The sequence below is a fragment of the Zootoca vivipara genome, chromosome 4, assembly GCF_965207765.1.
Source record: "Zootoca vivipara chromosome 4, rZooViv2.hap1.1, whole genome shotgun sequence".
NCBI classification, from domain to species: Eukaryota; Metazoa; Chordata; class Lepidosauria; order Squamata; family Lacertidae; genus Zootoca; species Zootoca vivipara.
The window spans coordinates 59,489,730-59,504,428 of record NC_142587.1 but is presented as its reverse complement, the minus strand read 5'-3'; the positions used below and the strand labels follow the sequence as shown (position 1 = coordinate 59,504,428).

Genomic DNA, 14,699 nt, shown 5'->3' with positions numbered 1-14,699 from the left:
CAGGCTGCAATAATTTTATCATCTAAGCAAGTAGTGAATAAATCTATCGGCTGATTTTATTTCATCGGTACAAGCAAAAAATAGGATAAAAATGATAATCTCCTGTGGGACTTTATCCAAAATGCTTGAATGCTACAATGGGTTGCTGATGTACAATAGTGTATCTGTTATGATATTTGAAACAAATAGAAAATATTCTACCAAAAAAAATGTACAAAGCATTAGATAAAATTTAAATTTATTTCTGTCCTACGCAGTACATAATTTCATCCTTTCATATAAGAATAAATATGCAAATTTTTATTTATTGTAAGAATTTCACAGAAATGGATAAAAAGACAATAAGAAATGGTTAACAATACTTAACACATTTAATTATCTGTTCTACCACATTTCCTGATATTGATGTCCAGCTCACGGGTTGATCTTCTCCCCCCCCTTTTTCAATGATGGGGACAATATTTTTCCGTCTGCAGTCTGCAGGGACATCCTCTGTTCAAGAATTCTCAAAGATTATATAAAGGCTTTGAGATTGCATATGCAAGCTCCATTAGTATGCTTGGGTGCAGCTCATCAGCCCCTGGAGATTTGAATTCAAAGTAGCTAGGTGTTCCCTTACCACCTCTTTTCCTATCTTGGGCTGCAACTTCCTCCTTGCATGATTTCTTTTGATATCACCATCTATACTGCGATAGATGTGGGCCACCTGGAATCAATATTCCAGATAGTATTTTGAAATAGTGCAATCATATTCAATATTTTGATCACTCTGCCTTTATTGGAGCTGTCCTATGCTACTGAATGCTGCATACAGACATAATTTATGCTTTGCATCATTTAGCTGTATATTTATTTTGAAAAACAGACAATATATTTTCCTTGGTTCAGTGAATGGTCTCATTCTGTAAGCTGGAATTGAATAGATCTGTGTACCTGGGGGGGGGGGGGGCGGAGGCAGCAAGCTCCCTGTAAAATATTTCTTTGGCTGTTCAAAACTTCTTTTGAACTGTAATTTCAAACTATTACAGTATCCCCCGTTGTGTTTCTTGCATCTACCACCTCATTTATATGTTCTTTGTGTGTTCTGCTCCATTGTCAATGGAAATGATGAAATGAGATTGCTCTGTGGTCTTTCAGCAGGACTCAAATCAGTACTTCTTTTGGCCACACATGTTTGTAGTCAGAAGATCTTTAGTGTATTTGAATGTTGGTCATAATTTTGTTTATCTCATTACAGTAGTAAATACTGTAGATTCCATAGTTACTTACAGTATATTCCTGCGTATAAGACTACTTTTTAACCCAGGAAAATCTTCTAAAAAGTCGGGGGTCGTCTTGTACGCCGGGTCGTATTTCTTATACGGCGAGTATATCCCAAACTCTATATATTAACTGGAAAAGTTGGGGGTCGTCTTATACGTCCAGTCGTCTTATACTTCGGAATATGCGGTATTATTATTTTTTATTCGTTCATTTTTACTTTTTAAATAAAGTACTTTCTTTAAGTAAAAATATCTCTCTAAATGAGAGGATACCCGGATTTCTAAACTGAGAGTTGTATTCAATGTCCCATCAATTGAACATCTCCCCCTATGACCCCCCCTCCAATACCTGCTCTGGGGGTTCCCCCTAATCCTCCAAAGCAGATTTGGGAATGGGACAGGTTGAGGAGAAGGAGGATACCTAGAATCCTTGGATTGCACAAATATTCCATTGAATACTGCCCTGTATACATTTTAATAGTGTTGTATTGCTTATTTTTAATACAGCACTGTAAACTAACTTGTACTATTCATTTATTATATTTTATCCTGGTTTTTGGGGAGGAATGTTGACAAGATTGACTACCCTGACTGATCACCGTGTTTTCTTTTATATCTAATGTTGGATTTGCTTTTTGCTTTTGCCCTTTCTTACTCTCTTATATTTCTGCATTCTGCTTCAACCTTTAAATACTGGCTGAAAACGTTTCTATTCTTCCAGGCCTATGCAGCCAACTAAGAATACATCTTTCCACAATGGTTAATGGATGTCTGATTTCAGTCTTTTTATATGGTTTTAACTTTATGGTTTTATGTACTTTTGTTGCAAATGGTTTTGATATATTTTATGAAATAGTGGTATATATATTTTTATAAAATAAAATATTTACAGAAAATGCATTGCTTTGCAATTGTGGGTATCTATCTCCATCAATTGATTAAAATTTTGACCAATTTCCTCTAAATCGTACAGAATCTTATAATGATAGTCATAGAAGAGCATAGAACTGAAGTTCTCCCAGGCAGCCATCAAAAGTTACTTGCATTAAAGAAAGCAATGATTTTTCTATGTCAACATTTTACATGGCACAATTTAAACTTTAAAAATTAAATTGTTGTAGTTAAGTTAGATACAGTACCACAGTGGAGAATGAGCTTTTTTAAAAAAACATAAGGTTTATAGGCTATATGAGTTGAGAAAGTAATTCAAAATTTATTTTTGCGCCTGTTAATTTCTTCTACGATGGCATCATTTCTCAATTCTGCTCACAGCAGCTGTCCAAAATGAATTGATCTCAGATTGTAGTAGAAAGGGGACAAGAAATACAGTGGTATTATCACTTGTGATAATAATGAGAACTTTGGTAGAAACATTTTGATAGGAAAATGTCACAGCCAGAAGTATGAATGTTGAGGCCAAATTAATCAAATGTTGCAAGGACCTTTTGATTCCCAATATTAGATCTCAGAGTAAGGAAAATAATCCAATGACTCAGGAGCAGAGCCAAGCACAAGTTAGGAAATGCTACTTTTTTGGGCACCAGTATTTGGTGCCTCATAGGACATAGCCGTACTTGACCAATAAGATGTTGGCTGGCTGACAATGACTGTAGATCAGTGAAAGAAGGATTTCTTTTTTCTTGTTTCACATCTTTCCTCCAGGGAGAACAGTAAGAACTGCAATTGAGATTGCAGCATGTAGCTTTATGTCATTAGCCTTGTGCAGTCTGTCTACCTTCCTTTGTATCTTTCTGCTGGTGAAGGCATGGGAATGCTAATGAGGTTGAGGTATGACAGTAGGGTTTGTTCGCTCACTCTCATCCCTGCCTCAGAGCTGTTATAAAAACAGGGGAGGGAGGGGGTAAAGAGGGCTAGAGGCAGGGGGTCCAGATGGCATCTGTCAGCGGGTGGAATTGATCCTGTGGCCCAACAGTTTTGAACACACATTATATTAGGTTGAGTTGTTAATAGTCAAGTACATCTCAGCATTCTGCGCCTGGATTTTGTGAGGTTGTTGCTTATAATCATTGGTGTTTAAATCTTCAATGGATGTTTTAATGTAATTTCAAACTATCTGTTTCCATTCTAGCAACCATAATGCACAATGAATTTTTTTATTGTGAACTACATAATGTCACATCTGATTCTAACTTCATAATTTATTGTGGTGTGGGATCATGGAGCTATGGTAACTCCCAATGCCGTCAGTAAGAGCTGTTTTTAAAAATGTCATACATTTTAGACTTAAAAACTTAAGTGTAGGTGGCCTCTTAAAGATTTGCCAATGGAAGACAATGGATTGAAATTAGCTGTTTTGGCAATGCAAGGAAATTCTCCATCTCTACTTTTTCCAGCTATAATTTGTCTGATTTAACTGAAATAGGACTTACTGGCTGGAGCTCTAAGCAGGAGCACTTCAGACTGAAATAGTCTGTCGTAGGGCACGCTTGTTTTTTCATATTTTAGTTTCTTGCTTTCCAAACAATTTTTCATTTACCAAATGAGAGACACATGCTGAAAATTTAGCCTTGGATAACTAAAGGAACATACTGTACTGGATTATGAAGTATGCTACTAATACATTTTCAAAAGGAAATGCATGCTCAGATTACTTTTGAGACTCAATGTATAAAGAACAGGGAAGAAGATTGCTTTTTCAGCAAGAGAAGCAATCTTTAAATTTATAGCTTGATGTTTGATTGCCAGGGCCTGAGGCAATCCCAAACTATGTATCTCTTTTACAGTGTAGAAATAATTCCACGACTGCTATTTTGGAGTAATCTCTAGTGGATTACATTCTGTTAACTTTTCATTATGTAATGTTAGATCCAAAATAATTAATAGTAAATGTGTGTGGGGGGGGGATTGCTTTATCTATTCCAAGTCCTTTGATGTCCTCTTAAGGCTGGTTAACTGGTAAAATGTTCTCAGTTTACAGACAAGGTAATACACTTGTAAAATAGACTTTATCCTAACAAGTATAAAAATTACTCAAGTAATTTGCTTTTATTAAGCTGGTATTGAAATTCTTTGCTTCAAAGGTGCTAAAAATATATATATATCCAAGCAGATTTTTGAGGAGTTTTCATCTTAGGTTTTATGAGCTTCCCCAGACATGAAAGGCCCTTGAGATTTGTAAAAAGATTTAATTAGATTTTTTTTAAAAAAAACTTTATGGTAAGATGCTTTCAAAATACATCTTCACTTTAAACTTCTGATATAATCTTAATAAGACTGTCCTTACGTACAGCTCTGTTCCTGACTCCAAACTACACTGAAATGATTTAAGAGCACATTTTAATGCAGTAAATACCAGTATTACGTTGCTGGTTTTATTTTTTTGTAGTCTAATAAAACAAGCTACTGACAGGAGTACATTTTACAGAAGTCTCATTGCACCTTGCATTTTTTTGTAGTCAGCTTTTGGAGGGATACTCTATTCAGAGAGTTGTAGTAATAAACTCTTCAGACATAGATGGTGGGTAACACTTAAGTCTGCCTTCTAATAGTGTTATTCAACCTTAGATCCCCAGATGCTGTTGGATTACAACACTCCTTATTCCCAGCTAACTTGGCCAATGGTCGGAGATGATGGGACTTGTAGCTCAGCATATGGGGACCCAAGCTTGAGGAATGCTGTTCTTATAAAACAAAGCATATGTGGAATTTAGCACAATGAAATTTGTTGAGTTTTACACATTTGCATCTTGTAAAATCGATTACTTGTTGAGAGTATTTAAATGGTCATCATGCCAGGAATCCATGTGCTCTATGAAACAGAGAAGAATGAGTCTCTTTCTTTTTTGTATCAGTAGTGGAACATACTCTGAATGTGTGTGTGTGTGTGTGTGTGTGTGTGTGTGTGTGTGCATGCACACACTTTGGATATATCAGAATTGGATCTTTGGGATTCCTTAAGGAAGGAATCACTATATATATATATATATATATATATATATATATATATATATGCAATAAAATACCTAAAATAGTCAGCATTTGGTTGTGCATTCCATTTATTGTGGATTTCAAGGAAGGAGGTATTTGGAGAATGGTGAAAAAGAGTTCATATGTTCCAATGCTAATTCTGCCTTTCCTCTGGTGTAGTCCCAAGTTGCGAGGGGCCACTTACCTTTGCAGGCTAAAGAATCATTTGTGACCTGGCATGCTTTTCTCTTGGGGTGTCTGTGTCTGTCTTTGTCAGCTTTTCACATCCAATATTGGAACTGCAGAAGATAAGAGGCTGGAAAGCCACAGTAAAGATATAAAACATAAAATAATAGTGTCCCTATTAACTTTAGTTTGCAAAATTTGGTTTATTTCTCTTTCTACTATTGTCATAGCACTATTTTCCGAAATTTGGAAAAGCCTGTGAGGGGCTTTCTTGCCCCGTATGTCCCCCCCCCTGTATGTCTAATAGTTATCCCTTATTCCCATCTTTTTAGAATACTGTATACCTGCACTGTTTTGTTGTCTTTATTTTGGTACGCCTTGATGTGTTTCACATGACAGGTGATATTTACATGTTTTAAAAATAAAATAAATTAAGGAGTTTAAATAATAATGTATCAATCAAATATGTATTATTCTTCATGTCCTGGAAATAAACCCTCAGGAAGGAGCTGCGGAAGTATCTGTAGTTCAACCTTGCATTGCCCTCTTTAACAAAATGATTCTTCTCATTCAGAGTAAAGGTAAAGGTAAAGGGACCCCTGACCGTTAGGTCCAGTTGCGGACGACTCTGGAGTTGCGGTGCTCATCTCGCTTTATTGGCTGAGGGAGCTTCCAGGTCATGTGGCCAGCATGACTAAGCCGCTTCTGGCAAACCAGAGCAGCGCACGGAAACACCGTTTACCTTTTCGCCAGAGCGGTACCTATTTATCTACTTGCACTTTAACCCAGAACGCCACCCATGTCCCTCCTCATTCAGAGTCCTTGATGTTTAATGCTGCTTCCATATCACTGATTCTCATTTTGATTTTACTTCCCTTATCTCTGCTTTTTTCAGTACTGCGTGATGACTTCAGGCAAAACCCTTCTGATGTCATGGTAGCAGTAGGTGAACCAGCTGTGATGGAATGCCAACCTCCAAGAGGCCATCCTGAGCCTACGATTTCATGGAAGAAAGATGGGTCCCCCCTGGATGACAAAGATGAAAGAATTACAGTAAGTTTGTAAAAGAACAAAAGCTATAAATAGAATCTCACACTTGCCTGTGCACATTATAATGGGGCAAGTGGAGCATGCATACAAATACTTAGGGTATCTGCTGTTATGCACCTGATGTTGCAGGAACTCTGATTTTGGAGGTTTCCCCTGTTCCTGCAAGTATATCTAGAGAAAACAAGTATACATAGTGTAGCATCCATATTATGGAATGAACTGCAATGCAGTGTAAACTCTTCTAGGACAAAACAGAAGGGGGTATTTTTTTTTTTTGCCAGTTTTATCTCCTGCATCTCCCAGCACCATCAGAACAGTTTTCAGGGAACACAGAGTGCTGTGGGGGAAGGAGAAGTCAGAAAAATAATCTCTTCCTCCAGTGCCACATGAGTTGAACTACACTCACTGGAAGTCTAGATCCAACATGCAATTTGTTAATTCTTCACAGGGATGTTTCTTGTTCCTTTAAATCGATACGGCCAGTTATGGACAGGCTCAACTCTTAAGTTCCTGTAGTTAATTTTTTCCATTCACAGTGATACATAAAATAGCTGCAGCAAATCTGTTGCAGAAAGAAAAGAAAAAACTAAGCATGCAGGGTTTTGACCTTGCGGTAGAGTTTTGAACTTTAAAAAGGTGCTCTCCTGAACTTGATTTTGCAGTGTTACAATGAAACAAACCCATTTGCCTTTTTAAAAGTTTTGCCAACTAACAGGTTAGTGATAAGAAAAGTTAGCAAAAAAAAGTAATGAGAAGCAGGACCATTAAATAAAATTAGTAGAGTGGACTGTATCATTTTAGACTGAAGGTGTACAAATATTTTTAATGCATTAAAAAAAGGTGTCTGCTAAGAAATACCCAGTTCATCAGGAGGGATGTGTATCATGTTCTTGCTGTGCAAGGGGAAGTGTATTGTGCAAGGGAAAATGTTTTTTTAAAAAATACGGTATGTCCCTTCTGTTGTATTCTAAAGTAGCATTATCTGTTCTGCCATTTCAGAACTTAAATCCCACTCCATTCTGCTGTAAGCATAGCCAGTTTAACAGTTTGCTGGAAACAGCCATGATGAACAAAGAATGAGAAATTAATTAATAGATTTGACTGGAACAGATCTTCCTCTAGTCGTTTAATGCAAGACTGTTCATTATAAGGGAAAAACAGGTGCTCCTATAAATTGGGTGCATGAAAGATATTTGCATTATAATTCTGCTCTTCAGTAAGATTTAAATACAAGGAGACATATGGCATGTTTGCTTTCTTACATCTTTGAGAGCTATGCACAGGGTACTTGTCATATATAACTCATCATGGTATGATAACTGATTTTCATGCGATTCTCATGTACCTTCCATGTACTGTATATGACTTCTGTTTTGGAAAACTGACATTTATATTGGGACACATGTCTGTGAGATAATTTGCATGCTGTATCTAAACATTTACTTATTTATAAAAATATGCACCGCTATATTATAAAAAAACAAAGTGGTTTACAATAGTGTCAATATAATAACACATTGAAATTTTAAATCAAAGACCATCAACTAACTATTATGAGCTTGGAGATGATGTAGGTAAGAGGCCTTTTATTAAGTAATCAATCCCTATCTCAAAATTTACTAAAGGTGCCAGAGTTATCATCTGGAAGCAGCCGCCATTGTTTTCCCACAATAATTTCATCTAGAGTCTAGCCAAAGCCTCTGTTTTTCCAATAGAGTGGTCCTCCGGATTTCTCTAATGATAGCTCAGTCAGTAGAGCAAGAGACTCTTAAAATCAAGGTTGTGGGTTCAAGACCCATGTTGGTGAAAATATTTCTACATTGCAGGGGGTTGAAATAGATTATCCTTGTGGTCCCTTCCAAATCTACAATTCTATGAATCCTTCAATCCCAGCCAGCCTGGTCAATGATTAGGCATGATGAGAAGGCCACAGGCTCCCCACCCTTACTATAGTTTGTATTCAAAGATGAGTGTTACACCAGTTCCCTTCATTCCACCAGGTGTCCTCAATATGTTGTTCTCCTTTAAAGCTAAGCATTTCAGCTCACTGAAGCATTTTTCAAGAGAGACTTCTAGCATTACCATGTAAACATTTGAAACATATAATCAGCCTCTTTCCAAATGTGTCTGCCAGTTCAGTCAACTTCTGTCTGTGGAATGGGTTGGGGATATCTTGTTCGTCTCCTTAGGCAGCAAAATGTCTTACCAGTCCTTTGTGAGTTAACTTCCCCTGCCCCAACGAAAGCAGGATGGTTTTTTATTAATGTAACTGGAATGGTGACACAATTTTGTATCATCAAGGAGCTGTTGAGAATAGGCAAACCTGAGCTAAAATCTGACATTACTTTATTAGGAAGTAAGCACTATTAGAATTTATCTAAGATTAGAATTTATCTAAATAAAGCAGTGTTAGTATGGAAACATTACAATTTCAAAATACTAAGGGATCTATGTGATGGGCTGATGATCTAAAACTCCCAGCAGGACTTTTGTGGAAACAAGAAGCAAACAGCAGATAATGATGGAGGGAACTTGAAGAGACATATCCAAAGATGGATATGTGATACTGCAAAGCAAGTTCAAGCCCTAAACATAGTGGGACTTGCTTATGAGAAAACATGCGTAAGATTTGGGTGGGTGTTAATAAATATAGGAATTTTAAGCAGCTTCAACATTTTCCTTCAATTATTTACTAAACTTTCTTGTTAATATAAAGCTTAAGTACTGCAGTTCCCACATGTTAATATAGTCTCCTCCTATTTTATCAACTAAGGGTGTGAAAACCGAGGAGTCAGAATCAGTATTAGAAAGAACCATATCCTATTTTCCAGTATGTTCCATGAACATCTACATTCTTTTAAAAACACATTTAATTGAGATGTTAATTAACTGCACCATTAATTTACACATACATTAAAAGCATCAAGATACAAAGAAATTACTTTCAATTGGCTTCCAAGAATGAAGGGTTTGGCCTAGGAAGCTGAGTTAAATACTGTGAATCCAATTTTGCCCCTTTTGCAATAACTCTTGTTTTCCATTTCTTCACTTCTTTGCCGTCTATATTTCATGCTCATTTTAAAAAGAAATCCTTGATAAGTAATTTTTAAAAATCTCTGTGATTCTTGGCTTTTAAAAGCATGGAATTGTTTGTCTCAGTTGCATGTATAGCTCAGATTTTGAATGGTTCAGATAAGTTATAGCTCTATTTCTATTTTGCTTGATCCCCTAAACAGCACATCAGGAATTTGGAATGTTTTGTATGTATTGCCAAATTAAGTTTATGGACACAATTTTCTTTGGGAAAACAATATTGAAAATGAGCTGGAAAATTACTGTACAATTGCACTGTGGAAAGAATGACATTCAAAGTTTTTGTTCAATCAGCAATTATTTGTTTCCGTATTGGTAGCAGTAGTAAATTACTCCAAGACACAATTCAGTCTTCCTGTAGAGTTTTTAAAGTTCTATTTTTCTTCATTTCAAAGTGAAACATCTTAAGTAGTTAGATGACAAAGGGTAAAAGAAATTGAAAAAGTCATTATGTATATCAGCCAAAAAAGATCTATCTGTAATAGATGAAAGAAGAAACTAGCACCAAATTAATCTCCATCCCAAGGAGGGTACATTCTCTTTGAAAGATGAATTGCTGTGATAGAGGGTCAAACAGGAGATTAAAAACTATGAGTTGGCTTTGTCTAGATGCAATAGGTTTAACCCCTCAGTGTTTCTTTTAGGTACATTTTCAAAAATTTATCAGCATATTATATTGTGTACTCTCTCTTTCGTAAACATTGTCAACTTTGGGTTTTTAACTGTATTGAGTTCAGACATACTGGACCCCTTATGGATATCTTAGTCTTTTTGTCCAGGTTATTCAGGGAAAAAGTTACTATAATTATACTATACAATAGTTTAATCTTTGGGTGGAAATAAATTTGTCTACAGTATGTTAAAGGAGATTGCTTTAACTCAGATAGCTAAGAGACTGCAGCTTCTTTTTAAATCATGTGGCAAAACTGAAATAATTTATTAATTTATTAGACTCTGCACACTTTGGCGAACAAAATGCTCACGTCTTCCCTAGTTAGCTAGCAGTGCAAAGTTCCCAAGAGTCACTTTATACCTTATGAGAGATGGTAACATCAAATAATTCACATCCACATAGAAAGCAGCACCCAACCTGGTGATAACAGAGTTATCAATGCAAAGGAGGAGCTGCAGCCCAAGACAGGAAAAGAGGTTGTAAGGGAACACTTAGCTACTTTAAATGAATTCAAATCTCCAGGGCCTGATGAGCTCCACTCAAGTCTATTAAAGGAAATTGCAGATGTAATCTCAGAGCCTCTGTCTATAATCTTAGACAATTCTTGGAGAACAGGGGTGGTCCCTGTGGACTGGAGGTGGGCAAATGTTGCCCCCATCTTCGAAAAGGGGGGAAAAGAAGATGCAGGTAACTGCTGACCAGTGAGCTTGACATTGACAGCAGGAAAGGTCCTAGAGCACATAATTCAAGTGGCAGACTAAGAGCTTGATGGCCGTCTTTTATGTATTATCTATTTAAGATTCCTGCATTGCAGGAGGTTGGATAATTCATAATTATTATGATTATCGGTATTTTTTCCATGAGAATGGCACCACAAAAAGGCAGGCCATTTTCCAATGAGCTTACCTTGTCCTGGGTAACATTGGCTGGGGGAACATCTACATTCATGAATGATGTTTGAATTCCACAGGCAAAGGAAAAATTTGTGCATCTTCTCTTTCAGTAGAACATTTGCATTTTGTCGCATCCAAGATGCTCCCAGTTTCCTTTTCATGTGCTTCCCATCTCCTTATACCTCTGTTCTCTCTTCTTTTACAGTCTTTATTGATATCATTAGATGATCTTTCCCACTGCCACATTGGAACTTTGTAGGCAAAGGTGTCTCCTTTTGCCATTGGTTTAGTTGTTCATTGTCACAGAGGAGCTGAGGGGATCTAGACAAATTCATCATAAGGGGTCTTTTATAGTTATTAGAATTTGCATCCACAGATACATGAACAACTACAACTACAAATTTTAACAACTCTTTATTAGGTATTTACAGAAATTAGGTATGTACTATTTCCAAATAGATCCAGTTCCTAACTGTCATGGCATGTTTGATACACACGAACAGATACATATTTTTGTGAGACTGGGATTGTGAAGTGTTTACAGCCAAATGTGATAACATATCACATTTAAAGGCAGGCAGATCTCACATAGTTGTGTTTTAAAAGGTGGGCGTTCTGTGCACTCATCCTTTCTTTGGTGGGGGAATTTTTTAAAAAATGGATTAATATTTAGTAGTGTTCCAGACTTTTCCACCTCTTTATTCCTTTTTGCTGTTTGCTATTGTGCTTCATATCCAGGTATTTTTCTCATCCTTATTCTATGAAATAAATTGTGAAATATTGGGCACAAGTAATGTTTCCCTTTCATGGATCCATAATAACTGTTAACCTATTGGCTTATTTGGAATACATCTGGTATGAATATTCATGCAACAAAATTGACAAATATTCATTGTATCTGTAATATCACAGCCTATGGGAGCTGAAAATCACATTATATGTATGAGTGAGTTGGCCAACTAGAAATGATATTCAGCTGGAACACCATTGCGGTATGAATATTTAGATAAACACTATAAATTTTTCAGACTTTTAAAATAATTGAAGTTTGAGAAAGCAACAAAAATTATCCTGTACTATTCTTAAATGCATTCAACCAAATATTTATTTTGTTCAGATATATGATGTAACATGATTTGTCATTGAAATAAATTGGAATTAATCTGCTAAATTTGGGAAACTACATTTATTAATGTTCTGTACAAATTTCTGTTGTCTTTTGTCCTAAATGGAACAAATGGAGCAGATATGTATTACTTAAAACAACAGTTTTGAAACTGCCATCAGACTGGAAACTGAAAATATTTGAAATAAAAATAAAAAATCCTTCCAGTAGCACCTTAGAGACCAACCAAGTTTGTCGTAGGTATGAGCTTTCGTGTGCATACACACAAATTTTTTATTTTGACTGCGTCAGACCAACACAACTACCTACCTGGGCATTCTTGCTAGATTTTTGAATTTTTGGGCATTCTTGCTAGATTTTTGATCTAGCAAGATTCAATTTTGATCTAGATTCAAAATTGAATTGTTAAAAGAAAGAAAATGATTTTGGTTGTTAGAAATAGTTTGAGGAATGGCTATTAATCCTGGTATTTTTCATTTCATTCATACCCCACCATTTAGGTTCTGAGTATCTTTCAAACATCAGTACTGAGACATGCACAATCTAAATACCATGTTTCTCCAAAAATAAGACACCGTCTTATATTTATTTTTCCTCAAACAAACAACAACAAAAAACCACTATGGCTTATTATCAGGGGATGTCTTATTTTTTCCTCCTCCTCCTGCCGCAGCTGGCAATGCTGCTGCGCCTATCACTATGTCTTATTTTCGGGGTATGGCTTATATTCCTTGAATGCTTTAAAATCCTGCTATGGCTTATTTTATGGCTTCGTCTTTTTTCGGAGAAACAGGGTACATGACATATGAGGAAAAGGACGTGGCAGGGAAGAGGGAAAAGCAAGTTCAAGCACAAGTTACAGTTCTTACATTGCAGTTACAGAGTTCTGTCAATGTAGTTTCTGGCTGTGTAGAACAGGAGAAACACCACCACTGCCAGTGACATTCTTGCGCTTGACAAAGAGCAGTCTCTCCCTGGAAGCACTCTTCCCCCGCCCTAGGTCATATCCCAGAGCCGAGCTGGTGTCCAGGCCAGCAGAATAGGGTAGCATCTGTCATGCAGTTCTTCCCTCAAACAGCTGGAAAACCTTAATGGAATGATGAAAGTTGCAGCCCCAATTTTTTTCTCCATTTGAGATTGCTTAAACTGAATGGCTTTGCAGCCTCAGGCAATCTATTTCAGTAGTTACCTTGTGGGCTTTTAGGGAGTAGAAGTTTCCTTCCAGAGTTGGGGCTGTATATAGCCAGTGGCAGAATATTTAAAGCTGTGCCCCTTTTACGGTGCACAAGCACCGTATTTTAAATATTTATGTGAAGAGTGATTAAGGTAATAGGCAGCATCCTCATAAAACTTTGTAGGATGCCTGTTTACGAAATTAATCTGACAGAGCCCCCAACCCACTAAAGACTAGCTTATCTTTTGCCAAAAATTCTGCCCCAGTCCTCTTGAATTTCAGCCACTCTTCATAGCTAAAGTGGTCTATCCTAAACATACTTTCTAGGGAATAAACTTCATTGAACATATTGGGACTTACTGCAAAATGATTGTGCTGTTCATCTCCGATGAGGGTCTGATCTTGGCTGATAGGAAGGACCACATTCTGTTATTTATAATTTGTTTGAGATACTAACATTTTTATTCTAAGAGGCTTAGACCAGGCTTCTTCAACCTCGGCCCTCCAGGTGTTTTGAGACTACAATTCCCATCATCCCTGACCACAGGTCCTGCTAGCTAGGGATCATGGGAGTTGTAGGCCAAAAACATCTGGAGGGCCGAGGTTGAGGAAGCCTGGCTTAGACTATTAAAGTTGTATTTACTGATTATCTTTGTTGCTGTGGCTTTTAATTGATTATTGGGTTGTGTAATGTATGTGTTTTAATTGTTTAATGTTTTTATTGTGATTTTAAATCGTTCAAGGCTTCCCTGGGTGGTGGATGGGCACCAGAATGGTGGGGTAGAAAATAGTCTACCTAGCTAGATATATTTGTAGCTAAGCTGTGTCTTTTTGCATCTGTAAACTACAAGGGACATAATAAAACTGTATTAAAAATACCTCTCGGTCTGTATGATGACTTTTCATTCATTGCATTCTCTCAAAGCGGGGAGGGGAGTTATACAATATTTTAGGGGAAAAGAGGTTCTCTTGGGTGGAGCTTGGAAACAGATGTGAATGATTAGTGTATTCTTGTTTAGATTTCTTTGATACATTTTATTTTCTTTCAGTCTAGTCATTTCACATTTTGCTTATTTCGCATTCCGCTATGGATAGCTTTGCATTTCTGAAGTTCCTATACGACTTCTGTTCCTATGAAAAATGTAATTCAAAGCACAGAACTTCAAAAATAATATTTGTTTCAGGTCTTTGGTTTCCTCCACTGAACACAGTTGCAATTACCTCTTTTCAGGATTGTGCCAAGTACAGATAGCAAGCATGTGCAAAAGCACCGAACCGACATACAAGATGTTGGACTTCTTCCAAAACTGCTTTG

General features: G+C 36.7%; 1 protein-coding gene across 5 annotated transcripts in view; it reads left to right on the top strand.

Annotated features, from left to right (window-relative positions):
• The window catches only part of ROBO1 (roundabout guidance receptor 1), a 577,709-nt gene that overhangs the window by 462,507 nt on the left and 100,503 nt on the right, over nucleotides 1-14,699 (top strand). For all 5 annotated transcript variants that reach the window (XM_088667991.1, XM_088667990.1, XM_088667989.1 and 2 more), the window contains one exon: nucleotides 6,271-6,428. In XM_088667991.1, coding sequence (XP_088524117.1) covers nucleotides 6,271-6,428 — 158 coding nt within the window. The remainder of the gene's footprint in view (nucleotides 1-6,270; nucleotides 6,429-14,699) is intronic.